The 27403-nt window shown below is 47.0% G+C and overlaps 9 protein-coding genes and 1 long non-coding RNA gene across 19 annotated transcripts in view; 5 read left to right on the top strand and 5 right to left on the bottom strand.

Moving 5' to 3' along the window:
• sba (six-banded) overlaps positions 1-7089 on the bottom strand; it is a 31101-nt gene extending 24012 nt beyond the window's left edge. For 6 of the 7 annotated variants that reach the window (XM_033380239.1, XM_033380246.1, XM_033380244.1 and 3 more), the window contains exons 1-3: positions 6736-7089; positions 5432-5638; positions 3965-4818 (exon numbers count right to left, since the gene is read on the bottom strand). In XM_033380239.1, coding sequence (XP_033236130.1) covers positions 3965-4773 — 809 coding nt within the window. In that variant the 5' untranslated portion in view covers positions 4774-4818; positions 5432-5638; positions 6736-7089. The remainder of the gene's footprint in view (positions 1-3964; positions 4819-5431; positions 5639-6735) is intronic. The other variant, XM_033380241.1, reaches the window with a different exon arrangement.
• Positions 7090-8180: 1091 nt separating this feature from the next.
• On the top strand, positions 8181-10225 carry Ndc1 (Nuclear division cycle 1). The gene is made up of 2 exons (XM_001358700.5): positions 8181-8696; positions 8758-10225. The coding sequence occupies exons 1-2, from the start codon at positions 8299-8301 to the stop codon at positions 10097-10099; spliced, it is 1740 nt and encodes a 579-aa protein (XP_001358737.1). The 5' UTR covers positions 8181-8298; the 3' UTR covers positions 10100-10225.
• LOC4801687 (putative OPA3-like protein CG13603) lies at positions 10162-11431 on the bottom strand. Of its 2 annotated transcripts, XM_033384077.1 has the most exons (4): positions 11255-11431; positions 11017-11188; positions 10811-10953; positions 10162-10742 (listed from the first exon to the last, which is right to left on the bottom strand). In XM_033384077.1, the coding sequence occupies exons 1-4, from the start codon at positions 11394-11396 to the stop codon at positions 10435-10437; spliced, it is 765 nt and encodes a 254-aa protein (XP_033239968.1). In that variant the 5' UTR covers positions 11397-11431; the 3' UTR covers positions 10162-10434. The 2 variants fall into 2 exon arrangements, with proteins under 2 accessions (XP_033239968.1, XP_033239969.1); XM_033384078.1 differs by lacking the exon at positions 11255-11431 and having other exon boundaries at positions 10230-10742; positions 10811-10970; positions 11017-11150.
• A 78-nt stretch (positions 11432-11509) lies between these two features.
• LOC4801688 (putative OPA3-like protein CG43998) lies at positions 11510-12129 on the bottom strand. Its single transcript, XM_001358698.4, has 2 exons — positions 11784-12129; positions 11510-11724 (listed from the first exon to the last, which is right to left on the bottom strand). Exons 1-2 carry the CDS (start codon positions 12092-12094, stop codon positions 11544-11546), a joined length of 492 nt encoding a protein of 163 aa, XP_001358735.3. The 5' UTR covers positions 12095-12129; the 3' UTR covers positions 11510-11543.
• LOC117184915 (putative OPA3-like protein CG13603) lies at positions 12039-12662 on the bottom strand. Its single transcript, XM_033384085.1, has 3 exons — positions 12648-12662; positions 12422-12597; positions 12039-12344 (listed from the first exon to the last, which is right to left on the bottom strand). Exons 2-3 carry the CDS (start codon positions 12559-12561, stop codon positions 12188-12190), a joined length of 297 nt encoding a protein of 98 aa, XP_033239976.1. The 5' UTR covers positions 12562-12597; positions 12648-12662; the 3' UTR covers positions 12039-12187.
• Positions 12663-14758: 2096 nt separating this feature from the next.
• LOC6897308 (pyruvate kinase) lies at positions 14759-18778 on the top strand. Of its 3 annotated transcripts, none has more exons than XM_003736516.3 (4): positions 14759-14908; positions 16831-18220; positions 18290-18446; positions 18510-18776. In XM_003736516.3, exons 2-4 carry the CDS (start codon positions 16852-16854, stop codon positions 18520-18522), a joined length of 1539 nt encoding a protein of 512 aa, XP_003736564.2. In that variant the 5' UTR covers positions 14759-14908; positions 16831-16851; the 3' UTR covers positions 18523-18776. The 3 variants fall into 3 exon arrangements, with proteins under 3 accessions (XP_003736564.2, XP_002137463.1, XP_015037357.1); XM_015181871.2 differs by lacking the exon at positions 14759-14908 and adding an exon at positions 16136-16346 and having other exon boundaries at positions 18510-18778; XM_002137427.4 differs by lacking the exons at positions 14759-14908; positions 18510-18776 and adding an exon at positions 16135-16346 and having other exon boundaries at positions 18290-18450.
• Positions 18779-18854: 76 nt separating this feature from the next.
• Positions 18855-20881, top strand: LOC4801685 (pyruvate kinase). Its single transcript, XM_001358697.4, has 2 exons — positions 18855-18996; positions 19057-20881. The coding sequence occupies exon 2, from the start codon at positions 19231-19233 to the stop codon at positions 20737-20739; it is 1509 nt and encodes a 502-aa protein (XP_001358734.3). The 5' UTR covers positions 18855-18996; positions 19057-19230; the 3' UTR covers positions 20740-20881.
• A 587-nt stretch (positions 20882-21468) lies between these two features.
• LOC4801683 (uncharacterized) lies at positions 21469-25700 on the top strand. Its single transcript, XM_001358696.4, has 7 exons — positions 21469-22920; positions 22982-23637; positions 23697-23885; positions 23951-24538; positions 24596-25132; positions 25195-25365; positions 25428-25700. Exons 1-7 carry the CDS (start codon positions 21724-21726, stop codon positions 25573-25575), a joined length of 3486 nt encoding a protein of 1161 aa, XP_001358733.4. The 5' UTR covers positions 21469-21723; the 3' UTR covers positions 25576-25700.
• Positions 25518-26150, bottom strand: LOC26533171 (uncharacterized). The gene is made up of 2 exons (XR_001451711.2): positions 26087-26150; positions 25518-26008 (listed from the first exon to the last, which is right to left on the bottom strand). It is a non-coding gene; the product is annotated as an uncharacterized lncRNA (long non-coding RNA).
• LOC6897307 (protein suppressor of variegation 3-7) lies at positions 26087-27400 on the top strand. The gene is made up of 2 exons (XM_002137426.3): positions 26087-26233; positions 26292-27400. The coding sequence occupies exons 1-2, from the start codon at positions 26199-26201 to the stop codon at positions 27328-27330; spliced, it is 1074 nt and encodes a 357-aa protein (XP_002137462.1). The 5' UTR covers positions 26087-26198; the 3' UTR covers positions 27331-27400.
• Positions 27401-27403: the final 3 nt, after the last annotated feature.

The following is a 27403-nucleotide window of genomic DNA, read 5'->3' as shown; positions in this document are numbered from 1 at the left end:
GAGCAACAGCACCAACAGGAGCTGGGGAGCAGCAGCAGCGGCAGAAGAGACAACAACAATATAATTGAGCGACAGCAACATTCAACAACCAGAATCGTGTTACGGGTTAAACGAGTATGCGAATTGTCAATTGAGTAGCCCTTTTAGCCCGTCCTTCTGCCAGAACAGGGCAGAGCAGAAGATCCGATTCGGATTCATAGGAGGAGGGGGAGGAGGAGGAGCAGTTGTGTTCCCAAGCCTCAATCGGACGGAACCCCACATGACATACCAGAGCCCTCATCATCTTCATCAATGGCTGCAGCAACAAAACTGGTTCTGGTTTGTTTTATTAATTATTTTTAACTACTTAAGAGACAGGGAGATAGAGAGAGGGGAGGGGGGAGAGCAGGCCTCATGGTTCGTCCCGAGATTGGAAAAATCGATGGCAAGTCGATTGCCAGACGACACGAAGGAGCAGGACCGAGCACCGAGCAGGGAATCATCATCAACGCCAGCAAAGCTTATGGCTCAATTTGTATGCAGCTGGCGTTGTGGCAAGAGGCAGCTTAAGAGGCAGCAGCCTCAGCCGATTACCAGCCGCAGGAGGTGGCAGAAGAGCTCGACTAGCTCATTAAATTTGATTCTCCCTCTCTCTGGGGAGCTGGGGAGTTTCACTCTTTCCTATTTGCTGAAAATGCGCTAATAACCCCGCTCCCCCTCCCTCCCTCTCTCTCTCTCTGTAACCACATGAAAGGCGTCGAGCTAACGAGTTAAAATAATTTAATAAATTACACACAAAACGCCAAGTGGCAAAGTCGAGTGGCCAGCCATCGCCCACTCCCTGCCCTGTCGTCTCGGGGTCTCTTCGGGCCCTTCGTCTGTGGTCTGGCAGGGCGTGGGGGAAAACTGTGTGAAAAGGTGGAAAAGCTTTACGCCCCGTGTGACCTTGAGTGCACCCTCGAGCCACGAAAAGAGATGACGCTGCTGACAGACCAGAGCCTATTACTAAATTAATAATCCCAAACACAGAGCACAAACAACGAACGGCGGACTTGGCCCAGAGGCGGCGCATGAAACTGTAAAAAATTATGGCACAAAGGCCAGGAGCGGCGGGCAGACAGACAGGGACATGGGCAATTCCATTCAATCCTTTCACAAGAGTTTACTTGTTGTCTTTGTTGGGCATGTCCTTGACAGACAGAAGGCGAAAAAGGCAAAGCCTAAAAAGGTCCCCGACTGCACTGCAGTTCTTTAGAAACAGATTGCCGCTGGTTCTACAGTGAAAAGATAACAGAATTATGTGTTTCATTTCATCTAAGAGGATGGACAGACCGATCAGAAAAAAACCCAAGCTGATATCTGTGTAGTTTTCTGGGATTCACGATGACTCAACTACCCCCTCCATGCTCTCCATTAGAATGTTCCCAAATATGAATCATGGCCCACGCTTCGACTATGAAACAAGTCAGGGCTTAAGTTCCTTCTGGAGCTATCTTTTCCCACGATATTGCCAGCGACAAATTTGTGTGGTGGGCGTTGACCAAAGTCAACAAGCAGCCAGCGAATGGATTCGCAACAAATGCCTAAAAGTAAGTAAAATAAACACATTTCAAAGGCCAGAGAGAGCCTCTGAGCCCCTGAGTATCTGCCTGTCTGTCTGAATGACTGACAATGCAGGCGGCAGAGGCACTGCTGATGCAACCTACGCTGCTGAAAGACCGCGAGGGGCAGGGCAGACAAAGAGGGTTTGGGTCGGCTGAGAGGTAGGCTGCTAAGGAAAATGGGAAAACTGTTTGCTGGCTTGCTGCCTCTTCTCTTGCCTCTTTTGAGTGGCAAACTATTCCGCATTCCTTGGCCCGAGGCCTGGCGGGGCGCCTTGACTCCGCTCTGCTCGGTGTTCGATCCTCGATCTCCAGCTGCCGTTTCCGATTTATGATTTATAAACGTGCGAGCATTATATACGACCCGGGCACAGTGGGCGGCCTGGCCTCCTGCTTTGGGCTCTGACCAGGTCACAGCCATTTAGCACTTGAGCAAACATTCAAATGCTTGCCTGGCCCAACAATTATTGATTTAGTGGACAAATCGGGCCTCCCTCCCCTCCTCCCTCCCTCCGGCAATGCCCAACACTCTTGGCATTCCGCTGCAACATTCTATTGAAGCAAAAACTGCACAAGGCCAGGACGTGGACGTGGACGGGGACGGAAGCTCAACAAAAACGTGGTATTCATGTACTTCCACCCCACCCCCCACCCTGTTCTTCCAGCTGGTTATCTTTTTTCGCAAAAGTAAACTCAAAAAAAAAAGGGGGAATAGTTCCGCGGCGCTTGCCACCGCACAGCACACAAAACTTTGGAGGCAAACAGCAGAAATTCAGGAACCTAGCAACACGCAACGTGGAAATGAGCAGCAGCTGCTTCCACTCGTACTCCCGTCCAAGGGGCAGTGGCTGTGGCAGGGTCTGGGCCTGGGTCTGGGGTGGACAATGACAACGCTTGACACACGATGTCATGTCGTCGCAGTGGCACAAGTAAATACCGAGTGCATGGCCAGCGGGCCGTGAAAGGCGGCGAAAGGACAGACCAGCGGTGTCCTCAAAGAGTGTCCTGGCAGCGTAATGGCCCAGTGAATAAGTGTAACAACTAAGGAAAGAGTTGTCTGGCTTTGATAGCCGAAACTTAAAACTTAATTGCAGAGCAGAAGATTCTTAAGGGTTCCCGTTGGAAGTCCCTTTATTTTACATTTTATTTTGGAAATTGTAGGGGATATGGGATGCCATCGCCAGGTCTGAAGGTCTAGAGGCTTTCTTCACTAAGCCCCCTAACCTGTGACCTCTGGGCAGAACTGTAACACCCCCTTTTTATCTGGCTTAAGAGCGTGGTGGCAAGGTGCCAAGTCCACAAGTAAATGGACTGCAGAGGATTAGCTGTGGCTTCTGGAGACAGCCAGACAGCAAGAGCGGTAGGTGAAGAGAGTTATAAAGTATAATACGTAATAATAATGATTGCCGGGCATAATGAAATCCTCTCGAAAAGCACAAACAAACAGAGAGAAACATGACGGAAAGAAAGACACGACTCGTGTGTTTCGTGTTTTGCAGGAGTTCTCGACCATAATCTGTGGGGTGGTGGTGCCGCTGCTACTCGAGGCATGCGATGGTTGGCCTAAACCAACAGATGAGTCCCCCTGTTCGCACACTCCGCTCTCCGGTCACACAACAGCTGCGAGGCGAAACTATACAGAAGAGAAGAGAACACGGACCTAAAACCAAAACCGAGCCCAGAGTCAAGCCACTCGAGTAGTGCCGGAGCCGGAGCCGGAGCCACTTATAAAATCAACAATTACCCAACATCACAGAACCCACAGAGCCCAATGCCCAGTGCACAGTGCCCCAGGGGCGGCTCTGTTTGCGCTCAAGCCCGAAAAAAGCTAAACGCCTGAAGGCCTTCACAGTTCTCAGAAGAGGATTGGGATATATCCATCGCCACATGTACGCCTACACTCGCACTCGCACTCGTACCTTTCAACATATCTGTGTAAATATTTGATTTGAGTTTGTAATTATGTGTGTGCTTGATGATAATGCCGCCCCTCGCAGATAATGCCAGGTAAACATTTGCCTGCCCGTCGTCTCTCGTGGGGCTGCTGCTTGGTTGCAAAAACATCGACTACTGCACAAGGCAGCCCTTTCTCATTCCATTTCCCCCCCTCGCCCCCCTCGCCCCCTCACCATTTTGGACAGTAGCATTTCCTGTACGAATAGTACATTTTTATGGTTTCTCGAATGCGTTTCGTTTCGTCGGCAGACAATAACCAGATTGACTTTTAGCCGGTCGCTGGTGCTGTAAATGTCATGTAACTACCACACAACCAGCCACGACGAGTGGCAGAGTGGCAGGAAGAGACACGACACTGCACCACTCTCTTCTAGCTTGATTCCCCCCCATTGGTCTGTGTGGGAGGAAGGGGGAGGAGCTGTACTCACCTGATGTAGGCCACTTCATTGTTGCTGGTTAAACGACGCCAGCCTGGAGCCAAATTTCCATTGTAGCTGACATTTTTCCTGTTCATGTTGCTGCTGCTGCTGCTGTTGCTGCTGCTGTTGCTGGCTTTGTTGGCAACATTCTTGGCATAGATCTGATTGTTCTGACTCATTTGACGCGAGGCAAGTATTGTTGCAGCAGTAGCACTAGTTGCCGCTGTCGCTGTCGATGCTGCTGCTGCTGCAACGACCGCTGTTGACTTTACTGGCAACTTTATTTGCGCCTGACGGAGCTTCGTTTGTTGTTGCTGCTGTTGCTGTGGCAGAGGTTGCTGCTGCTGATGTTGGAGGAGTATTTGCGGGCTGCTCGTTGGACAGACAAATATATGCTGCTGACTGTTGCGCTGCTGCTGGTGATGCAGATTTGTTGCTTGCATCATGTTTCCACATACATTGCCATTTACCAAACCAGCTGGTAATATTTGTTGCATATGCTGCTGCTGCTGCTGTTGCTGTTGTTGTTGCATTGCTGCATTTGTAACGACCCGCGATACAAATTTTGTCTGTTGCTGCTGGAAAAATTGATGATGTTGTTGCTGCTGCTGCTGCTGCTGCTGCTGTTGCTGCTGATGCAGTGGCAACAATTGCTGATGTTGCTTAAACATGTGGATCTGTTGATGCTGCTGCTGTTGCTGTTGCTGCTGTTGGAGATGCATCTCACTGGCAACCACTGTCTCAGCACTCCCGATCATATTCAATTTGTGCTGATGCTGCTGGTGCTGCTGCTGTTGGCCAGCGGATGTGGCAGCCATGTTGCTAACAGCAGCCTTCTAAAAGCAACTCCTCCGGTTTAGGGCCTGCAAAATAAAAGGGTTTCAAAGAGATTCGTTACGAATTTTGATAAATTCTTAAAACTTATTTCAAAGGTGATTTGAAGACTGTTTGGTTGTAGAAATCACTCAAAACTCTTGGGGTCATGTATCTCTGCTATGATATGAGTATATACATTACTAAATAACCCAACAAGATGCGAGATTTCCTTGTTGAATCATGTGGGAAGCTTTTTAAAAATCCATTCGTATGGGGGGCCTAATTCGATTATAGAGTGTCCAATCATGAGAGCCCGACTGCCGGCCTCGTATTAAATTGCGTATTAGCCTTTGCTTTGCATTGATTTCCCCCTATTCTAGTGTGTGTGTAACTTACAGGGCTAGAAATGACACACACACAATCGGCACGTTTATACGATGCGTAAATAATGAACAAGCCAATTGGCCGTTTGGTAGCTGTAAACCTGAGATGAGCTGATTGGTTTATGCGTTTACTATGCTCTTGCGCACGCACGGACGGACACACGCAAACGTAGCACACATTGCAATAAACGGACCCGCATAAACGTGGGCAATCAGCTGCCGCCGCACCTCTGCCTATTTATACATTTACTCGCGCGTATTACTGCTATCTGCTCACCTTTTAGCGTAGTTTTCGTTTTGCTCATTTGCCAGCATATTAAATTAATTTTGAGTTATTGTGTAAACGAGACGCGGCCGCCATGTTCATGTTTTATTTAGTTTCTTGTTGTTTTTTTCTTAAAACACTTAATTTCACTTTTTTTTATTTTGTTGTTGTTGTTGGTAGTAGTATTATTTGGTATTAAATTTTTGTAAATTTTTTTTGCTGTAATAATGCGACAACGACTTTTGTATTTTTGCCTTGGGGCCACTTCTGCCTTTTGCCTCAGCTGCTGCGCTGTTTGTTGCTGTTGCTTTTTATACAATCTGCTCTGCTCATGACTTCATTTGGAATTCAGAAAACGAACGTCGCGGCGCAGTCAACGGCAGCAAAGAGCGAAGAGCAAAGAGCGAACAACGCGTAAAAGTAGGTGAATGGAGCATGAAGACGCACACCAAGCCAGGCACAGCCGAAGGGGGGGTATGGTACGGTTAATGGAAAGGGTGTGATGTGGATGCAGTGGGGTGGGGAGACCACAACGATTCACCCGCACACACACACACACACTCTCTTCGTCTCGTATGTACTCTTTGTTGTTGCTTTAGAATAATTTGTATGGTGTGCATTAAATACCGAAATTAAAACATGGCATTTATTTTATAATTAATGCGTATCTATTTGTGCGGACACCACCTGCCCTCGGGTTATGCTCCAACGATCAGCAGTCAAAAGAGACAGCAGAGACAAACAACGAAAGCAACAACGAAACAGGGAGTCGCAGTGGCAGTGGCAGAAGCAGCAGCTGTTTGCCTTGGGCAGTGGGATGAAAACGAATTGGTGGTGTAGCCGTTGGCCGTTGGCTAGCAAAGCGATTTGCCTTTGCCTTTGCCTGTTGTTGGTATTAGTATTGGGCAATCGCGCGCACTCACACACGCACGCACTACTACACACAGATACAATCATAAAGCGGGGGGAAAACGCGTGCCTATGCTGCGGTTTACTGCTGTTATAATATGTACAAAGTGACCTCAATACGCATTACACTACACAACACACACAAACACAGCACATCACATCACATCACTTTATTTGGCAGCTGCATTTCGCTCCCAAAACTTTACTATGCACAGTCGGATTACACCAAATAGCAATTAAATATGAATTAATTACAACAATTTTGTGTCGCTTGCTTTATTCACGCAATGCTGTGCTCTCTCGCTCTCTTGCGCTCTCTTTTTGATACGCGCACACGATTTTTTCTCAGCTCCGACTGAATTCTGTTACACTATTTGTTTGGTTTTTTTTTTTTTTTTGGCACCCACCTAATTTACACTTTTATTCATCCTCTGTGCATGGACACATTTGTTTGGGAATATTTTTTGATGGCCTTGTTGACTGCGCTGGCCAAAATTCCATGCACTTGGGATATTGATATTTCGAATACGGGTATTTTCTAGTGGCATATATCTGCGGAACGGAACTACTTTTCTGAATCTAGGAAAAATCCGACATTATTCTGTTTTCCGTTGTTGTCGCGGCTCCGAGTTTCCCCAATTTTCCCCAAATTCAGAAAAAAAAATTCGACAAGGTTGCGTTGTTTCGCGGTTCGCGGCAGAATTTTCTCTGCCAGCGCCGACTTGTTGGCAGTGTGACCACGGACTTGTCGATGAAAAATACCGTATGGGTTTTGGGTATGTGGTTTTCGGCCACTTCGGTCACACTAACGAATAACGAACCGATGACGAGAATCTTAACCAACTTAATCCACCATTAAAAATCTCAATTGGAAGAGTTCAATAACTTGAGTTAAACCACAGAAAATAATACTGTTTGTGAACTCTCCTAGACCATAGACCCTCTTCTGCGTTACTTAAAAAAAAAAATACAACGGTGAAAGACCATAATTATCGTGGGTCTATTCAAATACCCACTGGACCACCATGGGTTAATCGTTCTTCGCTCATCTTCGGATATCGTATTCCTCGATTCTGATATTCGCTTTACTTTTAATAGCTGAATAGGATCCTCAGCACTGCAAACATAATTTTATTAGATTAATGAATCAATTTTCTACATAGCTGATTCATTTATAGGAATCCCTTCTATTTGATCGTGTTTAAAAACCGTCAGTGTGTATGCAACGTCATTTTTCTAGTTATTAGAATTGAGATACGAGTATGGACATTTGTGTACCCTTTTTCCTTAAATTAATGTTAGAATATGTTTTGCCATCTGCTTTTCGAATTATTCATGAATTTAATATGATACCTGTGTATGGCGTCTGTAAGAAGACCATGAGATAGCTTTAAAAAAATTTCCGCATTCATTGGTGCCTGAGATGGCAAACATATCCGCAATTCTATAATATTCTTTTCTCTAGGGTATACATAACGGCGATTATTCCGGTCCCATGTTGCTGGAAAATGCTTCTCTTTTCTCGGCACATGTGTCTAGTCTGAATGTTGCCAACGGTAGAAAACGAAATAAAACAACAACCGGCTTTCGATACTATCGACCCCATAGTATGCCGGTTGTTCAATTTGAAAGTCTCTCGTCTCTCCGTGAACTTTCTGCCCATCCCGAGGACTATAGCAAGGTACCCGGCTATGATGATCACAATGGGACACGGGCCGGAGCCGAGGGGCAGCTGTGCGGCATCAGCGTTTGGCTCATTAAGATTTTCACAATTGATTTAAACACATTCGTTTGAATTCAAATACGTTAACAGTATTTTATCCCTTCAGTATATTCAGTAGAGTATTATGGTATATTTTACTTATCCTCGTACGGTAACACTAAAAACGCGCGCGTTGCCGGCTTACTATTGCAATTTTTTGGCAATTTCGAACTAAAGTAAATATATATATGAAAGAGTTGCCTTCCCGATGTCCCACCTCTCGACGATCAATGCCTGCAAGCTCCTGCTGTTCCGGAGGTGTCTGCAGGCCGTGCTGCTGACCGTGGGCATCCAGTTCCTGCTGCTGACAATCTTCCTGCTGTTCGTTAACTTTCAATTGCTGCGACCGCTTCATTGGATCTCGGTCACGCTGAGTCTGGTGTGCAGCATGTACACCTGGTTCGCCAGCATCCCGCTCGTCGGAGCGGTTGTCCTGTACGGCATGATCCTGTGCCAGCAGCACTTGGCCGAGAGACTGTATTGCCCCACCCGCTTCCGCTGGCTGGTGCACTATGCACCCCGCAAGCTGCTCTTCCTGGCCGCTCATCTGCTCGTGGGCTACCTTACGGCGTGGTTGTACACGGGTTACATGCACACGGACTATCGGTGGGTACTCAACTTCCAATATATTAACACAAATTCGAATCGTTTTTTGTCTATTCCTCAGGCATCTGTGGTACAAGTGCTATGATCAGGAGTGCATAAGCGCCTATCACGTGTACCTGCTGGGCATGGGCATCTTCGCGGGCTGCTATTACTTCGTCTCGGTTCACATGCGTCAGGAGGTCGAAATAGAGTTTCCCATAGTGAATCATTTATGGGGCGAGAAGTTGCGAGAGGTGCTCTACAGCAGTCTGGCCCGATCATTGATTAAGTCGCTCCTGCCCACGCTCGCCTACACCCTGCTCTTTTGGCTGTTCGGTGGTGTGGTGTGCCACAAGTTGAGCCACATCTTTGCCGTGGATTTGGATGAGCGACTGGAGGGCTTTTTTGGCGTGGCCACCAATGGGCGGCTGCTCTTCTACGGCTGGCTACTCACTTCCCAAATTCTAAGCAACATGCATCTCATGCGCTGCTTCTACAGCATGTTTCTGTCCGAGGAGTTTCCCCTGGCTATCACCAAAAATCGGGCTGCCTTTGTCCAGGAGAAGGAGGTAACCGTGGTCGCTGCCCTCGGCCTGTCCAACGTATACGTGGTCCAGTGCCTGGCTGCAAAATATCTGTACAATCTGGTTACTGCCGGGGACGCGGAGAAACGATCGGAACTGTTCCAGCTAACCGAGCCGGGCAATCGTCCAGCCAACTGGCGTTCACTCTGCGACCAATGCCTCAGCCTTTTCGGGAACTTCACCGACGAACTGATCGATTCCATGCAGAAGATAAGTGTTCTCAAAGGCTCCCCAAGCAGTCCTCCGTTGACGCCGATCAGCGAGAACGCCAGTGCTAGTCTAATGGCTGAAAGAGTGCTCACACGCCAGTACAACCAGATGCACGGCATTCGTGCGATAGTCTCTCCGAGGAGCAATGCTGTCATCGATCGACCCGTGGACAGAATACATCGCGTGCCCGATTGGTGTGAACGCACCTCCATGCAGCTAGAACAGTCTCTACAGCTTCTGATCAATCGTATTCCCGGCATTGTCTATATGTTCACCGAGCCCGAGGGCGCCAAGACTGCATTCTTGTTGACCCATTCGCTGCCTTTGGTGTTCGTGATCCAGGCTCTGTCCCAGATATGCGTGTTCTCGCTGAAGGAGGATCGCTATGGTGTGGTGCAGACCGATCTGCCGGACATCATAAGGTCGATGAGTCGCCTAAAGGGAGAGCTGGACAAGTTGAGCAGCGTGGCGAGCAACCTGAGGGGTCCGGGCTCCAGCTTCAGCGTCCTGCGCGGTGCTGTGCGTCGCAGTCTTTTTCACATTTGCGTCGCCTTCGGCGAATACCTCAGCGAGCTGATACCCTCTGGAGAAGAGCTGCACCAGCTCCAGACAGTGATCAATCAGGAGTAGCCGCCGCGACGTGACTGTTCCTGCTACTCATCCACTCGCAACGATTCACACACACATTTTGTAAACTGTTCTGCATCTCTCTTTAGTTTTGTTTGGTAACAATAAAAATTAATAAATACAACTACCAATGTACAATAGTTATATATGTACATCTATTGACTTTATACTTATAAAGTAAGTAATGGTAACACGCGATTTGATCATGGCTAGCATCATGGGTGGGGGACTGGCTGCAGGATGAATGTGTGTGCAAACAAAGAAAACAGCTTCCCTTACTGTTCCAGGGCCAAGGCATACATGAGCAAGGACAGATCCTGCTCGAGTTGTTTCTGGTGTCATTGCTCGACTTTCGACGGCGGTGTAGCGGCCACAGGGCTGGTCACCACGCCCAGGGATTGCTCCAGCTGCTCGGCTACTTCATCTATGTGCTGGAGGGCCTCCTTGGCCTTTCGATTCCGTCCATCGACAAAGATTTGCGTTTCCAAGAAGTTCAGGGCGCTGAACGCCATGCCCCCCGTGGGGTCATAGACGCCCTCGTACTTCTTGGGATTCCTCGCACTGGCACTCTGATCCGGTGTGCTCGGATCAAAGGGCACGTACTCCTGCAGGCGCTCTTTGCTCCATCGGAAGATATTGCGTGAATCTAAGCAAACGGAAAGCGGAATGTTCGATTAACCCATTGGAAAAGCACTGCGGGCTGTATGGTGAGACCTAGATCCGCCAGAACCCTCGTCATTTCGCGGATTTGTGCATCCTGCCGCTCCAGCCGAAAGTTCATCTCCGTCAGCGTATTGGTCATCTGCATCTTCTCCATTTGGAGTTCCTCGGTCTTCTTGGTCTCCTTTATGGATTGACTAAAAAGGAGGGGGAACTGTGGAACTACACAATGAATACTTGCTGAAACTCATGCTACCTACCGAGAGTACTCAAATATCAGCAGACCGGCGCCGATGGTGAAAATTATGAACTCGCCCAGAAGATTAGCACCCAGCTCGATGGCCATGGCCTCGTTCAGCGGCGGAACATTGACACTGCGCCCACCCATGTTCAGGGCCCACATCTTGGTCTTCACCTCCACCCAATTGTAGACTGCAAAATCGAAGTTAAACACTCTTTAATCAAATCTAATCATATCTCACACTGTCATCCACTCACACTGGGCCGGCGGCATGCAGATGTACTTCCTGAAGAAGGGGCTGGACTTGGCGTTCGACTTCAGCACATTGGCAATGGGTTTGCTGATCTGCTTGATGGCCAAAACACCAAGTTTGGCCGCCGGAAAGACGCCAATAACCATTGTTTTTCCTTTGGCCAAAAAAAACTATTACAAAATATTCACTGTAAAACTCCTCCCAGGGCTGCAACAGTGCGATGTGTGTTTGGTGATGGCCGATATGCGATTAGGCCGGCGGGCGATAGGCATCGGTGATGGTCATTTCAAATGCTACTCACAGCCGTCATCTCGGTAGCGGTAATTTTCGAGTTCGAAAGATAAAGCCGCCTTTATCTTGCGGATTTCATTTTCGTTTCGATCTATATTTGTATACAGGCTACCGATCCTTTGATCCAAAAGCATCCTCTGCTCTCTGTGCTTTTCGTGCTTCTTTTCGCTCTTCAGCCGATTACTAAAAACACAGAGTACAGTGGATATTTGATAAATATTCTCCTAGCGACCCTTGCTTACCGTGTAACCTCATAGTATAGAAGGAACACTCCAATGCTCATCACAATAACTTCGCCCAGTATATCTGCTCCGATTCTAGTTGCCATGGCGGGTGTTAGAGGCGGCACTCGCTTCGGTTGTTTGAGTTTCAGAAGGTGTAATTTCAACCGAACCTCCAAATTATTATAAACCTGTCCCGGCGGAATGCAAACGATCCGTCTGAAGAACGGATGGTGTCGGGCATAGCTCTTTAATAATTTGCTTACGGGCTTGCTGATTTGCTTCATGGTAAAAATGAAGACCTTGCCAATGGGAAACGTACCAATTACCATCTTGAAAACTGCAAATTTTGAACATACTTTTGAACGAATCAAAAAATGGAAAGACTGGCATTTCCTAGCCCACTCAGATCAAGTCAAACGACGCTATCGATCATATCTTATTTCTTTGATTTTGCCTTTGAGATGCACAATTTCTCTGTCTTGACGAGCAATTCGCTCGTTCAATTCGACAATTTTGTTATTCAGCTCCTCCCTTTTCTTCTTGTGCCTTTCATGTTTCTGCGCGTCGTTTCGCGCTTGCCTAACGAACAGAACAGAACATGATGGTGTTCACTTTAAAGATCCATCCTCCCTCCCTCTCTCCGGAGCTGTACAAACCTCGCAAACTCGTTCAATATGAAGGAAACACCAATTATAAATATGAATAGCTCGCCCAGTATATCACTGCCCATTTTAATGGACATGGCTCGGGTTAGGGGCGGAACCCTCTTCGGCTGTCCTATGCCCAGCATCCACATCTTGGAGCGAACATCAATCGTGTTGTACACTGGGAACTGGTGTATAAAATGATTGTACCTTAATTCTCCATCCATGGGCTACTCACAAGTGGCCGGCGGTGCAACTACATATATTCTAAAGGCATTACTCTTATTAGCAAAGCGCTTGATCACGTTGCTAACCGGCTTACTGATATGTTTCACACACAAGATGCCGAGTTTTGCTATTGGAAAAGCGCCCACAACCATTTCTATAATTCAGAATTTTGACAAAATAAATTAAACCTACTTGACGGCAAGGACTTCAATTTCAAAGCCAACGTCTCAAATGTACTAGATTTGGTGGTATTTTTCAGGAACACCGAAGCCTCTTGCCACTAACCATACAGTATATACGCACTAACTATACAGTATATAGATGTGCCAGTTCATACAACGAAAGCGTCACACACTGACGTCATCATGAGAGAGAGAGCGCAGAGAGAACATCTGTGCATGTGTTAGTACACATTCGGGGACATCAATGCGGCGGTGGAGCGTCTCCTGGCCGTTAATCAGCTGTCCCTGAGTTAACATCGCTAAACCACCTCCCAACAACAACCTTCAACAACCTTACAACCTGTCTATATATCTACGCACTACAACTATACCTAGACACTTATAGCCGCCCCTGAGACGGAGACTATGTGAGAGCGAGAGAGAGAGAGAGAGAGAGAGATTAAAAAAAAAAGCGATCCCTGACCCAAACCCCGTCTCCCGCCACACATGACCCCCAACGCACGTCTCTGCAGCACCCAAGCACGGCTTCACCCACGCCTCGTGGCCGGCCACGAGCGGCTCTCCCCTTAGTTCCTCACACAACAAATTTTGCTGTGGGGAAGGACCTGGCCCTGGACAGACTGAGAAGCTGGACCTCGGCCTGAGAACTTCCTTACATTGTAATATTTTATATTTTGTGGTATAAATCAAACAAATAACAGCTTTTATTTTATTTCCCGCGCTCTAGTGTACCATACCCCCACCCCCTGCCCATTCTTCATTTATTTTGTGGCGGCAATATATATTGCGTGTGTACTACAGTGTTGCATTTTAGCCTATTTAAGGCTAGATCTAGCTTATTTGAAAACGGAAAAGCTTGAAAAATTATGAAAATGCTTATAGCCTTAAATCTAGCCTTTTTTAATTTCACTCTGTTTATGTTTGCCTTTTTATATCCTACATATATTTTTAGGCAAATCGAACAAAAAGTATATTTGTTGTACATATTTTGGTGTATCATGGTATTTTAGAATTCATTTATATTGTATATTTTCGTTGAAAAGTTTCGGTCACTACTACACAGAAACTTGGCGATCGTGTGAAATGTGTAATTGTGTAAAATTGAGGTGCAAGGATTTTATAAAGGAGCTTATTATCCAACTCAGAGAAAGGTAAGCTTCAATAGGATTTGATATTAAAAATAAATAATAATCTGCTGTTTAATTTCAGACTTCCAGATAATTTTGAGACATTGGAAAAACTGCAAGTTTTTGCAGCAGAAAATGTACTCGAACATAATAAAAATCCTAATGATCTCATTTCCATATTGGAACACTTCAACTATAGCAATATAGATGGAATTCTTGGTGATAATGACGCGACGGTAATCGAACGCCAGAGCCGAAGACCCTGGGATCTAATCCAGAAAGTTCGCTTGCAGCGGGTCCTATGAACTGTCAGATCTATCTATTGTATGGTTAGTGGTTAGCTACCAGGGCTGGGCCAGCTGGAAGTTATGGCCACTGTTGCCATTTTAGCTTATTTTAAGCTAGATTTTTGTTTTTTTTTTAAATCAAATAGCTTGAAAAATAATTGAAATTCTTATGGCTTCAAAAAATGTAAATTTTGCATACAACGCAAGCATGGCACAAACTAACAAAATACCTTTCCTTAGAAAGTCCTCAAAAACAGAGGAGTAGAAGGCTTTACTTTGCTTGTACATTTCTGAGCACTCGGCCATATAAGTGTATAAAATCTTTTAATTTCCTTAATCAAAAATTAATGATAACAATAAAATTAAATGATCCATTATTTTGATGTGTTTTTATGGTTAGCTTATTTTTCAGTTTTTTTTTTTTTTTTAAATTTTTAGCTTATTCTAGCTTACATTTTTCTGCAATCTAGCTTATGGTGACTCTCAAAATCTGGCAACCTAGTTATGGCGCCCGTCGCGCGAATCGAAAAGCTCCCACAGAACGAGAAAGAAAGCCAAACGAGACGCGCGTTTTGTGTATTCGTAGCCTGTGCATTTAACTAAATTTGAATTAATTCCAAAACAGGAAGAGCAGATACATCTTTCCACAAGCGTCGTTTCCTTTTGTCAAACCAGGTAAATATCTAAGTGCTCCAGCTGCAGTACTTTACTGCTTTACTTTACTTTACCATGCATTTCTCCATTTGCATTTTTGCGAAAAATTAGCGGGGTTTTGGCACCGATTTCGTTGTTGTTGACGATGATGATGCAAGCTGTTTCTCCATATTATGTGGATCGGAACAGTTTTGCCGCCTCGCCCCCACACTAACACATAGATAAACGATCCGCACAGTCGCGTCCGCACAGTGGCGGGCAGAAATATATGTAAAGGTGAAATAGAAGTCATTCCGTCCAAAGCACGCATACAATGACAATACAAACACATATACAGAACCACGCCATCGGGAAATGCAGCAATAATCTTGAGGCTGTCTAATTATTGTAAACTTCCATTGAACTGAACAGTCTTATCGGTAATTTATTATACTTCAATAAGTATGTATGCGTGTGCCATCTATGACATTGGTAGTGATACCAGCCATGAGTAATTTACATACATACAAATTTCTGAAATGCCGGCTTTAGCTAATACTTTATCGGTTTTTATGAAGTTGTTGCCATGTTGCCAACGTCCTTTGCGGGGCAAGTTCAAGGGCAAAGTTCCGCAGTCTGTGGGGGAAAAGGCGCTTTCACTTTCGTTTTAATCAGTGACGACTTTTAGAACTATAACGTTTTTCCCTGTGACGAAAGCTGTTCACTTAAAAGTGAAGCTTTCATTGCACGCACAGAAAGCGTGCCACTCACGAGTAAAAAGCATAGATACATACATATGTGTGCTCACGCACTTGCATAATGACCGGTGAGAGAGACAAAGAGAGCTTTGATATTTTTGGATTTGTGAGAGATTAATGATTTGATTTCATGGTCAGTAGCGGACTGGGACACAGCCGGCTGATAAGAGTCGAAACAGCTGATTCGTTTTTTGTTTACACTTATACAAACGAAACTGAATGTATAGAAATATATACACAAATTATTAAACACTTGAAAATTCGTTGAACCTTTTTCTGCCAGTTGCCGGCCGCAGCCAACAACAAACCCCGCGCAAACCTTAAAGCTTTGCGCTCTCTTTTAGCTTTGGATAAACTGTTTCTCTCGGTTCTGGCTTTTTAGGGTTGTTGTTTGCCTGTTGCTCTTGCGAATTCGTTTGTCCTCGTGTGTTACCGACATTTCCGAAGCTCAAAGCTGCTTTAGCCCGATAAATTTTCCACTAGGCCACAAAAAAAAGTTCTCGGCCGCATTCGAAAATTTTTCCTCGTCCTCGAACAAAGGCGGTGCTGCATCTACAATTTTTGCCTTATTTCGCGCTTCTGCTTCGTCTGCTACTGCTGTGCGTTTGCGTCTGCCTGTGGCTGCCGTTCGTGTTGCAAAATTATCCAACTGTCGTTTGTTCAATACTTCTGCTAGCAATATGGTGAACGTAACCATATACGATGAGGCGCCCCAGCTGAAGGTATTTTATTTGAGAATTACTCTTCCCCCGCCCAGCGCGAGCCAGTGTCAGGGTCAGGGGGAGCGTTGTTACGTTTTGGTCCATAAAGATACACAAAATTAGGCAGTGCATGTACACATAATCAGCCGACTGGCAGCGGCCCGATATCAGTAGATTGCCGAGAACAAAAGTTTCCTTTTTTTGTGAAAAATAACGAATTATGCAACGGTTTCGTTGCGACTGCAGCTGCAGCTGCGAAAACGTACGAGTGTCGCCTCCCTCGTCTCGGTCTCGGTCGGCAGAACTGACCTTCGGCGATGCAGCGCCAGCGCCGATGCAAGAATGCTCTTCCGCCCACGGGCGGCTCTCTTGCCCACTCTCACGATTTCACGCACTCTCACCAAGACAAAAGATATGTCAGAAATATCACTCTTTAAGAAGGAGGAGGTGCAACAGTCCTTTCATTTGAATTAATCTAATCTGTGTGTCCTTTTCGTTCATGCAGCCCAATCAAGTACCACAAAACATGGCAGCCGCAGCTGATACCCAACTGGAGCACATGTGCCGCCTGCAGTTCGACTCGCCCATTCCCCATGTGCGTCTGTCCGGCATCGTGTGCACCATCGGCCCGGCCTCGAGCAGCGTCGAGATGTTGGAGAAGATGATGGCCACCGGCATGAACATTGCCCGCATGAACTTCTCGCACGGCTCCCACGAGTATCACGCCCAGACGGTGGCCAATGTCCGCCAGGCGGTGAAGAACTACTCGGCCAAGGTAGGCTACGAGCACCCCGTGGCCATTGCCCTGGACACCAAGGGACCCGAGATCCGTACTGGTCTGATTGGCGGCAGCGGCACCGCCGAGATCGAGCTGAAGAAGGGCGATACCATTAAGCTGTCCACCAGCAAGGACTTCCTGGAGAAGGGCTCCCTGGAGGTGGTCTATGTGGACTACGAGAACATCGTGAAGGTTGTCAAGCCCGGCAATCACATCTTCGTCGACGACGGCCTCATTTCCTTGGTGGTGCGCGAGGTGAGCAAGGACACTGTCACCTGCGAGGTGGAGAACGGCGGCTCTCTGGGCTCCCGCAAGGGTGTGAATCTGCCCGGCGTGCCGGTGGATCTGCCCGCCGTGTCCGAGAAGGACAAGTCCGATCTGCAGTTTGGTGTGGAACAGGATGTCGACATGGTCTTTGCCTCGTTCATCCGCAATGCCGCTGCTCTCGCTGAGATCCGCAAGGTGCTGGGCGAGAAGGGCAAGAACATCAAGATCATCTCGAAGATCGAGAACCAGCAGGGCATGCACAATCTGGATGAGATTATCGAGGCTGGAGACGGCATCATGGTTGCCCGTGGAGATTTAGGCATTGAGATCCCAGCCGAGAAGGTGTTCCTGGCCCAAAAGGCCATGATTGCCCGCTGCAACAAGGCCGGCAAGCCCGTGATCTGCGCCACCCAGATGTTGGAGTCCATGGTGAAGAAGCCCCGCCCAACTCGCGCTGAAATCTCTGATGTGGCCAATGCCGTGCTCGATGGCGCCGACTGCGTCATGTTGTCCGGCGAGACAGCCAAGGGCGAGTACCCCCTGGAGTGTGTCCTGACCATGGCCAAGACCTGCAAGGAGGCCGAAGCTGCTCTCTGGCATGCGAATCTGTTTGCCGATCTGGTGAAAGGCGTGTCCGTCCTGGATGCTGCTCATGGTGTGGCCATTGCCGCCGTTGAGGCCGCCACCAAGACCAAGGCTGCCGCCATTGTGGTGATCACCACCAGCGGAAAGTCCGCCTTCCAAGTGAGCAAGTACCGCCCACGCTGCCCCATCATTGCCGTTACTCGTCTGCCCCAGACGGCCCGACAGGCCCATCTCTACCGTGGCCTGGTGCCCCTTATCTACAAGGGTAAGTGTACCCCACCCGCCCAGTACTCCACCCATACATGGTACTAATAGCCTTTTCTTTTATGCGCAGAGCCACCACAGAGCGACTGGTTGAAGGATGTGGACCAGCGTGTCCAGTTCGGTGTCCAGGTGGGCAAGAAGAACGGCTTCATCAAGACCGGCGACGCTGTGGTCGTTGTCACAGGCTGGAAGCAGGGCTCCGGCTTCACCAACACCATTCGCATTGTGTAAGTGGCATTGACATGCAGAATAAACAAAAACACCGACCAATCTCTAATTTCTGCTTGCAGCACCGTCGAATAAATCTTGTCGCTGAGGAAGTACCTTGATGCGTCGCAGTAGCAGCAACAGTAGCGGGCGTAGCATTGATTAATGTTAATAACCAAGTTAATTTATTAATTGCGTATATTGGAATATCGGAAGAAGGAGGAAAAGAACCGCTGTCAAAGCGCCGCAGGCCGCCGACACACAAATTTAAGCTATCACTGTTGAATAATATAGTGTTCTCTTCAAAAAGAATAATAAATTCTAATCATGTATGTACGTGGATACCCATAGATTTAGAAGATCAAAGTAGTTTGGATTTGCTTTTTGGATCATTTTCCACTCAGATCTAGTCACAGATCGAACTAAATTTTGTCATTATTTCAAGATTTGTTCAAAATTTCCCGATTTGTTGGACTTCTTAAGCGGCGAGCGGCTTGCAATGCGTCGCTTCCGTGTCAAACGCCTTGGTCTTCAACCAGTACTTGCAGCTATGCGGGTAGTGCTCAGAAGGTACGTTTCGCTACCACCCTTTGGTTCTTTGGCTTTTAATCTACTCCTCTGGCTGATCAGTGTGCCGAACGGACGGGGAAGCTGGACCGCGGGCCCTTTGCCACGCAGTTGGAGTACCAGTCGCGACTGCAGTTCAATGCACCCTGCTCGGGGTTTCCACTGAGTGGCATCATTTGCACCATTGGACCGGCCTCGAACAAGCCCGAGGTTCTGGTGGAGCTCATTCGTGCCGGGATGCGAGTGGTACGACTGAATTTCTCGCATGGCTCACACGAGTACCACAGCCAGACGATTAAGGCGGCGCGCAAGGCCATCGATATGTACGCCAAGCAGACGGGTGTGTTCAAGCCGGTGGCCATTGCTCTCGACACCAAGGGGCCGGAAATTCGAACGGGCAAAATAGAGGGCGGCGACACGTCCGAAATCGAGCTGAAGCAGGGCGATTCCATCAAGCTATCCACCAACAAAGAGCTTCAGAAGAAATGCAACGCGGAGAGGGTTTATGTGGACTACAAGAAGCTGCCGAGTATCATCAAGACTGGGGATCGGGTGTACATTGATGACGGACTGATCGCCCTGAAGGTTAAGCAGGTGGCTGGCGATGAAGTAACATGCGAGGTGGAGAACGGAGGCAAGCTCGGCTCGCACAAGGGCGTGAATCTGCCAGGCGTGGCGGTGGATCTTCCTGCCGTTTCCGAAAAAGACAAGGCGGACTTGAAGTTCGGTGTGGAGCAGAAGGTGGATATGGTTTTCGCCTCGTTCATACGCGATGCCCAGGCACTAGCCGAGATACGCAATGTGCTGGGACCGGAGGGAAAGAACATCAAGATCATTTCCAAAATCGAGAACCAACAGGGTATGGCGAACATCGACAGTATCATCACTGCCTCCGATGGCATAATGGTGGCTCGCGGAGACCTGGGCATCGAAATTCTCACCGATGAGGTGCCCCTGGCGCAAAAGGCAATCATAGCAAAGTGCAACCAGGTGGGAAAACCCGTTATTTGTGCCACCCAAATGCTGGATTCGATGATCGGAAAGCCGAGACCCACACGGGCCGAGGCATCAGATGTGGCCAATGCCATCTTTGATGGGGCCGACTGTGTGATGTTGTCGGGCGAAACCGCCAAAGGAAAGTATCCCGTCGAGTGCATCAAGTGCATGGCGAAAATATGCTCCAAGGTGGAGGCGGTTCTGTGGTACGAGAGCATCCAGAACAACGTGAGGAGCGTCATACGGATGGCGCCAGCTAACCAAATATCGGCCGTGTCCATGTCAATCGTTGAGGCGGCCACCACAGCCCATGCGAAGGCAATTATCGTAGCCAGTCCGTGTTCGATGATCCCGCAGCTGGTTAGCCAGATGCGTCCTGCCTGCCCTATCGTTATGCTCATTGGTTGCAAGTCCCAGGCTCGTCAGTCGGTGATCTTTCGCGGTATTTATCCTGTGATCATTGATGAGATGGCCACGGGCTGCACGGACTTCGGGGAAATCCTGAAGATGGGCATCAAGCTCTTGCCCAAACTGGACATAATGGAGCCCGGCAAGAAGGTAACCGTCGTTATTGTAGACGCAATGAGGGCCGACAAGATCAGCTTTGGCCTGTTCTCCGTTCGGCAGCAAACCAAAGCTGAGATGGAAAAACAGGCCGCGGAAGGCAAAAAGAAACAGCCAAAAAAGTGCATTAAGCTCCTCGGAGATGAAATAAAAAATGACCAGGCTAAAATAAAGCAAGAAAAATAAGCAAATCATTAGCGATAGTTGGCGCGAAATTTGAAAATGTAAGCAAATAAATTCGACATTCACACGTAATCGCATTTATAGGCGATAACGAAAATTTCAAAATGCGTATTTTAAATTTTTAATAAAGGAAAATTGTTCAATTCTATAATTTTAAATATCATGTTAAAAAAAAAGGGTTATTAATTTTCATTAACAAATGAAATGAAACAGTTAAATATAATAGTGATGGCAAACTATCGGGACAGTCACGACTAGTGCTGCCAACTTTTTATCACAAAAAAAGCTTTTTCTAACTTGAAGAAGACGAAAGAAAAAGCTGAACATTTTTAATAAAAAAAGGGTAAATAATGGTGTTAAGAATTTTTTATTAAATTGGGTATGTATTATATATAATTTTCATTAACTCATTCAGCTCTGTGGCTTCTACCAATCATGCTTAGGTAATTATGTGACACTTCGTAGTCAAACCAGCATTTTCTTATTCTTTGCAAGCCATCCTTTTATATTTAAAACAAAAACTAGTAATATCTTTTCACTGACAATAAAACTTTACCTTATGCACAGAATGCTATTGGTCCTGCTTAGTTTCATGGCACACTGCAGCAGCCGTTAGGTCAAGAAATCAGCTGTCTTTATAAAAGTAAGCCTCCTAGTGCTGTCGCTAATATTTTCTCTCTTTATTAAATTAATATCGCTATATTTGCATTCAATTTTTGTATATTTTCAACTTTAAGGTAATCTAAAAAACAACATCTGGCGGGAAAAAAGCGTAATCGGCTGCACTGGTCACAACAATTGGCTGTCAAACAGCTGTGGGCTGGTTTATATACAATGTGCACGGGGGAGTTGCAGTCAATTGTGAAATATTTGCATGCGAAGGAGGTAGTGTTCACTTGTAGAGTGCCGGAGACTTGTAGAGCTGCAGAAACTTGTAGAGTGCCGCCAGAAGGACCTGCCCTTGAAAAGAAGAAGTGAAAAGAAGCAATGTCTCTGCCGGGTACCAAAGCCACGACGTCAACAACCTCGCACGCGGTTGTTCAGGCCCTCGAATCATATATTCAAAATCAGAATTTACAAGGAGATATCGCCGAATTGGATGAAATGCTATACGACCTGGTTGATATGCACAAGGAGAACGAGTTGGCCTTGAAAAAAGTCCTGCAGTGCATGTATAACCTGATGCAGGCCAACAGCAAGTGGAATGTCCGATTCGGCGCAAAGGTGTTTCACAAGCTTGTTTCGGTGGTGATTTGTGGCAATAGCGAGGACACAGCTTCCCGGCGGCAACTTGTGGCGAATGTTCTCGTTTGTGTGCAACTGCACCAGCGAAAGCTTTCCGGCGCTGATGGAAAGTACCTGCTGGAGCAGCTTTGGTGTCTCAGTTTGAGTCGCGACCGTCAGCCATATGTGGCGCAAATCCTGCTGCATCTGTTTGACGACTTTCTTGCGAAGCTGGGAATCGAATTTTGCCAGAAACTTTTCGACATCATACAGAATCTATTGCAATCGGACATGCGTGAAGACCGCAGGTCTGCCTGCTTTATCATGCGAAAGATTCTAGAGATTGATGAGGCGCACGCTGGCGATGGAAAACCAAAGATACTCGATCGACTGCAGTGCAGTGAAAGAAAGTGGTCCGCCTATGTGGACATTATGGAGAGCCTAGAAGAGCAGCAGTCCCACCTGGTGCTGCCCACACTGACCACTCTGCTGCCGCGTCTGGCCCTGAAGTCGTCCGACGTGAGCGATGATTGGGAGGGCTGGTTGCGCATCTTGTGCATCCGTCTCCTGCAGGATAACAATATTTTAGTGTTGAAATGGACACTCCAATACTTCCTCACTAAGCTGAGCCTCTTCTGGGTAGTTAGTACCGATCTGGTCAATGAGTTTTTGGCGGCCACCAACAGAACGCAGCTTTTCAATTGGGAGACCAAAGACCGCCTGTCGGAGAAGCAGACAATGGAGTTTATGGGAGATCTGAGCTCTGAAGTATTAATGGAGTCACTGGTACAGATTCCCTGGCACTGTGTCCCATTGCTTCATTGGTTGCGGTGCATACATCCGGATCAGATGTCACCTGTTGCCAAGGATTTGCTCTTTAAGCTATGCGCCCGAGTGCGCATCTTGCAGAATCCCGCACTGAGAAAGCTAATAAACGAGCGGGTGATTTTCCTCTTCCATGTAAGTATCGTAACCTATACCAGACTTTGACACTAGAGCTGTATACATATATGTTTTACAGGACACAATCGAGAGCTTGAGCTTGGGCGATTATATGATGTTCGTGGAGTCGCTATTTAATACCAGCGATCTCTATATGGACCACGTTCGCTTGACGGACAAAGTCCGCAAATGCAAAAACTTTGGGGCCCATCTGCCGTACTTCAGCAAGCGCTGCTATGAAATTGTTTCGCAGCACTGCCCAGATTATAATCTGTTGCAAGCATTTTTGTGGCAATTACAAACCGTTCCCAAGGCGCAGCACGGTTGGTGGCGCCTTGTCCCTGTTTTCCTAGACTGCGACTTCTCCGATTTTCTGGAAGAGTACGCGAGCTACTATAAGGTGTATGGTTTTGATCCACTATTGATTAAGCCCGGAGCCATGAGTCTCGCACAGATGCAGGAGCATTTGCTCGAGAAGTTCAACTGCGAGTCAAGGGACGAGAGGTCGTATGTGCTCGAACAAAGTGTGAATCTCTTTGTTAGAATCAACTTTACCAATTGGTGCCAGATAGAACAGATGAACTTAAGACCCCTGGATCTTTTGGATAGGGGCAGCCAAGAGACATTTGCCCTTCTATGCTGGCTATTGGCACGCCAGGGGGAGCGATTGCCAGACGATGGCGTCATATTGGCAGCTCTGGTAGCCCGTTTGGCCATCTGCAACAAGGCCAAGGCGTAAGCATTGAGTCTGAAACATTGTTTCCAATTGATTTTACTCATAGTTTGGGTTTCAGCAATTCCTATGTTCGATATATTCTCAAATACGCGGTTTCCTACATGAAGCAAGAAGAATATGAGGAATTCGTTAAGGATTTGCTGCAGCAGCGGCCGAGTTGTCTCGAAGCATTCGAGAACTTTACATTGCCGATGCCCGTGGTCCTGGGACAATTGCTTAATGGAGAGACCACCACAGGAGATGCACGGTGAGAGCAAAGACTTGTGATAATGGCAGAGCGCGCACTCTAAATATATGTATACTCTTTTAAAGCATTGAGGCCGCCCAAGTCTACCGTATCGCGAATGTCTTTGATGAAGATGCCTTGAGTCGATCGAGGTTCTTAAGCACCGCATTCCACCTACGTGGCGAGTCTCGCGATGTGAACGGACTGTTTCAGGAACTGCTGTGGGTCAACAAGGAGCTGTCGGCCAAAAAGCCGCGGTACTTTGAAAACTCCAAGGAGCACAGAACTAAGATGCGCATTTGCAAGGCTCTGCTGTTTCTGGGCTCACCCGACCTTGTAAAGTGGTCCGATCTACTGTGGGAGGCACTCTTGTGGCCCAATGACCAACTCAATGTAAGCTACATGTTCGAGTGCCTGGTGTCTAATATGTTGCCAGGCATCGATCCACTATTGGATAAGCTGTCGCTGTTCCCGGAGCTCACTCCCGGTAAACATTTGTCGCTCACTAGCGTGGTGCATCTGTACTGCATGGCCAATTGGGAATCCCTAAAGCCAGAAGAGTTGGATGCCATTTTTACGACACTCTTACCACTCACCATGGGCGCCCACTTTCAAACCCGTGTGCTTGCCCAACTGGTTCTGCACAAGCTGGCGGTAAAGTGCGAGCAAACCGGGTAAGGCACTTCAGAACACATCGAATGCAAGAAGTGCTTAAAAATTTCTTTTTACAGCATTCATAAGCCCATAGCTGTTGCACTGAAGATTTCGATAGAAACTACGTTGGGCGGCAAGTTCGAAGAACTGGGAAAGGAACCACGTCTCATGTTATCTCATCTAATGAGGAGCCAGAAATTAAATCCCTGTTTTGCGGCAGAAGCCATCCTTTATATGACAGATGCACCGTTCGATGAATGCATAAGACATTCAGTGCCAGCTGGAACTTCAATGCTTGAGGACGCGCTAAGGGATATTCGTTCGTTCTTTAAAACGAAGAAAGCTGGATCATTGGCAGAGCCGACATCGCTGGAAGGTTCCATCAACGGCAACGTGCAGAGAAAAATGAATCCTATTGGCGATATATATCCCAACACTGATTTGGTCACAACGTGTGCTGTAGACACAAACAAGCAACTGGTTGTAGTGGCTTCCCTGATCGACAAGCTGCCCAATCTGGGCGGTCTGGCGCGTACCTGTGAGGTTTTGGGTGTTCAAACATTGGCTTTGGGCAACAAGGCCCAAGCGGGAAAGAGCGACTTCACCAACTTAAGGTTAAGTTTATAGCTAAGCACACATATAGTATATGCGGATCTAATGCATATTTAAATTTCAGCATGACTGCTGAGAAGACGCTGAACATTATCGAGTTGAAGCCCAGTTGCATTGCTGCATTTCTGATGGAAAAACAAATGGAGGGCTTTAGAGTGGTCGGGGCCGAGCAGACCGCTCACAGCGTTAGCTTTGCCAACTTTAAGTTCCCCAAAAAGTGTGTCCTACTGTTGGGGTGAGTTCTTTCTGATCGGGTATCGCAATCACAATATAATCCCATCGCTTCCATCGTTTCAGGCACGAAAAGCATGGGATACCAGCGGATCTAATTGGTTTCCTGGACTATGCCGTGGAAATACCCCAATTCGGAGTGGTGCGCTCTCTCAATGTCCATGTCACAGGGTCACTATTTATTTGGGAATATTGCAAGCAACATTTTTTCTAAATAGGAATGTCTAGTTAATGTCTCAACATACATTTTATTTTGTAGTGCCCGTTGCAACTTTGCCCGTTGGCAAATTAGCCTCATATGAGCATTTATAATGCCAATATATTACCATAAATATTCCAGTAGTAGTAGTAGATTCGATTAGCCGCTTGAACAGAGTTATAAATCGGTAAAATTGAAAATGTAGAAGCATATCCCGCTCGCAACCGTCCGTTTCGGTCACTGATCGATTTCAAATTACGAATTTAAACAATATTCTTGAAGGCGAATACGCACGTCCCGCTTGCAAGACAAATAATGTCTTATCCACTGCTTTTTTGCCGTTGCAAATAATATTTAACATATTACACACACACAAAATGTCCAGTGTTGAATTTATGCAGGCTCTTCCGCTTTGGCTCTGCTTGGACCCGTGCATTTGCACAATTGGCTAACATATTACACATATATCATTACTTGTTCTCGTTCCAAAGTTAAATAAATAATTAAAATAAATGAAAATGTCTACCTAGTTGTGCCATATTTAAGGCCAGTGTTGGTAGGCGGAATTGTGTAATCGATGTTCGCCAGCCCTGGACAGCTGATAACAACAACAAGTAAATAAATAAATTGTATATAGGATGAGTTTTTCCGAAAATACTTCCGTCTTAGAATGGTAAGCCGAAAGATTGATAGAGATAACTGAAGCTTGAAATATGTGCAATCAATTACAGGAAGGAGGGCAGGGTGAAATTGGTACGAAAGATCAAACAATCCGTTAAGCAGGAAAACGACAAGAAGGTTGGAGGCGCTGGCGCCGGAAAACCAAAGTATAATCAAAGGTTTTGCGAGAAGTGGCTAAACCTATTCGAGCCGTGGCTGAAACGTTCCGACGATGATCCGAATAAGCCCTTCTGTCGCGCCTGCCACTGCCGCCTGGACTGCAATCGATGTCATCTCGTCCGGCACGAGCGAACCACGAAGCACAAGCGAAATCTGGAGGCCCTGATTACCAAAGGCGAGGGAGCGATACGAAACGAGTTGACTGTGCGGCAAGAACGGAGTAAATACTTCCAGAAGCGGCCCATGCAAGTGCTCAAGCAGGCATCACCAGCAAAGTCCGATGTGAATGAACCTGATCCCCTGGAAGCTGTGTCTCCGGAACCTATCGCCACCACCGTGCACGTAATAACCACCGAAATCGATGCATTACCAAGTGGTATTGATCACGCGAGTCACAGCATCACGTGTCCCGTCCCCAAACAAGAAATTCTATCAGAGTCGGAGGCAAACAACAAGCCAAATGTCGAATCTCATTCGGGAATTCTGCAAGAGGCCAATGCGTTGGGGAACGACTCGGCGATGACCACAAAGCGCACCACCGGCTCTTCCGCATCTAATCAGGAGGGTCTCAAGCTGCTCATGCAAATTCATCAGGATAAAAACGAGCTGATGGAGTCCTTCCGTGAACTGATGGGGAGCAGCCAGTCGACGCACCCCCCGCCACCCAAGGAGAAAAACCACGTAGACCTGTTCTTCGAGAGCGTCAGCTCCAGTGTGAAGGCTCTGTCGCCGAAGCTCATGGCGGAAGCCAAAATGCGCGTCTCACAGCTCATTTGCGAGCTGGAGCTGCGGGGCCTTAATGATAACAGTACAAACGGGGATGTCATTGAGATGCCCCTGGAGACGCCACCAGCTAGCTTGTATCTGCTCAGGCAGAGTAGCAGTGGATGTGCTCTGGTGCAGCAACCACACTTTGATGGCCTCAGCTGAAATGTAACAGAACAATAAAAAATAGCTCTAATTTTTCATTTAAATTTTGAAATATATTTAAATACCGATATTT

The sequence above is a fragment of the Drosophila pseudoobscura genome, chromosome 2 (genome assembly GCF_009870125.1).
Source record: "Drosophila pseudoobscura strain MV-25-SWS-2005 chromosome 2, UCI_Dpse_MV25, whole genome shotgun sequence".
NCBI classification, from domain to species: domain Eukaryota; kingdom Metazoa; phylum Arthropoda; class Insecta; order Diptera; family Drosophilidae; genus Drosophila; species Drosophila pseudoobscura.
Note: the sequence above shows the minus strand (reverse complement) of the source record. Positions and strands in the feature narration are given on the sequence as shown.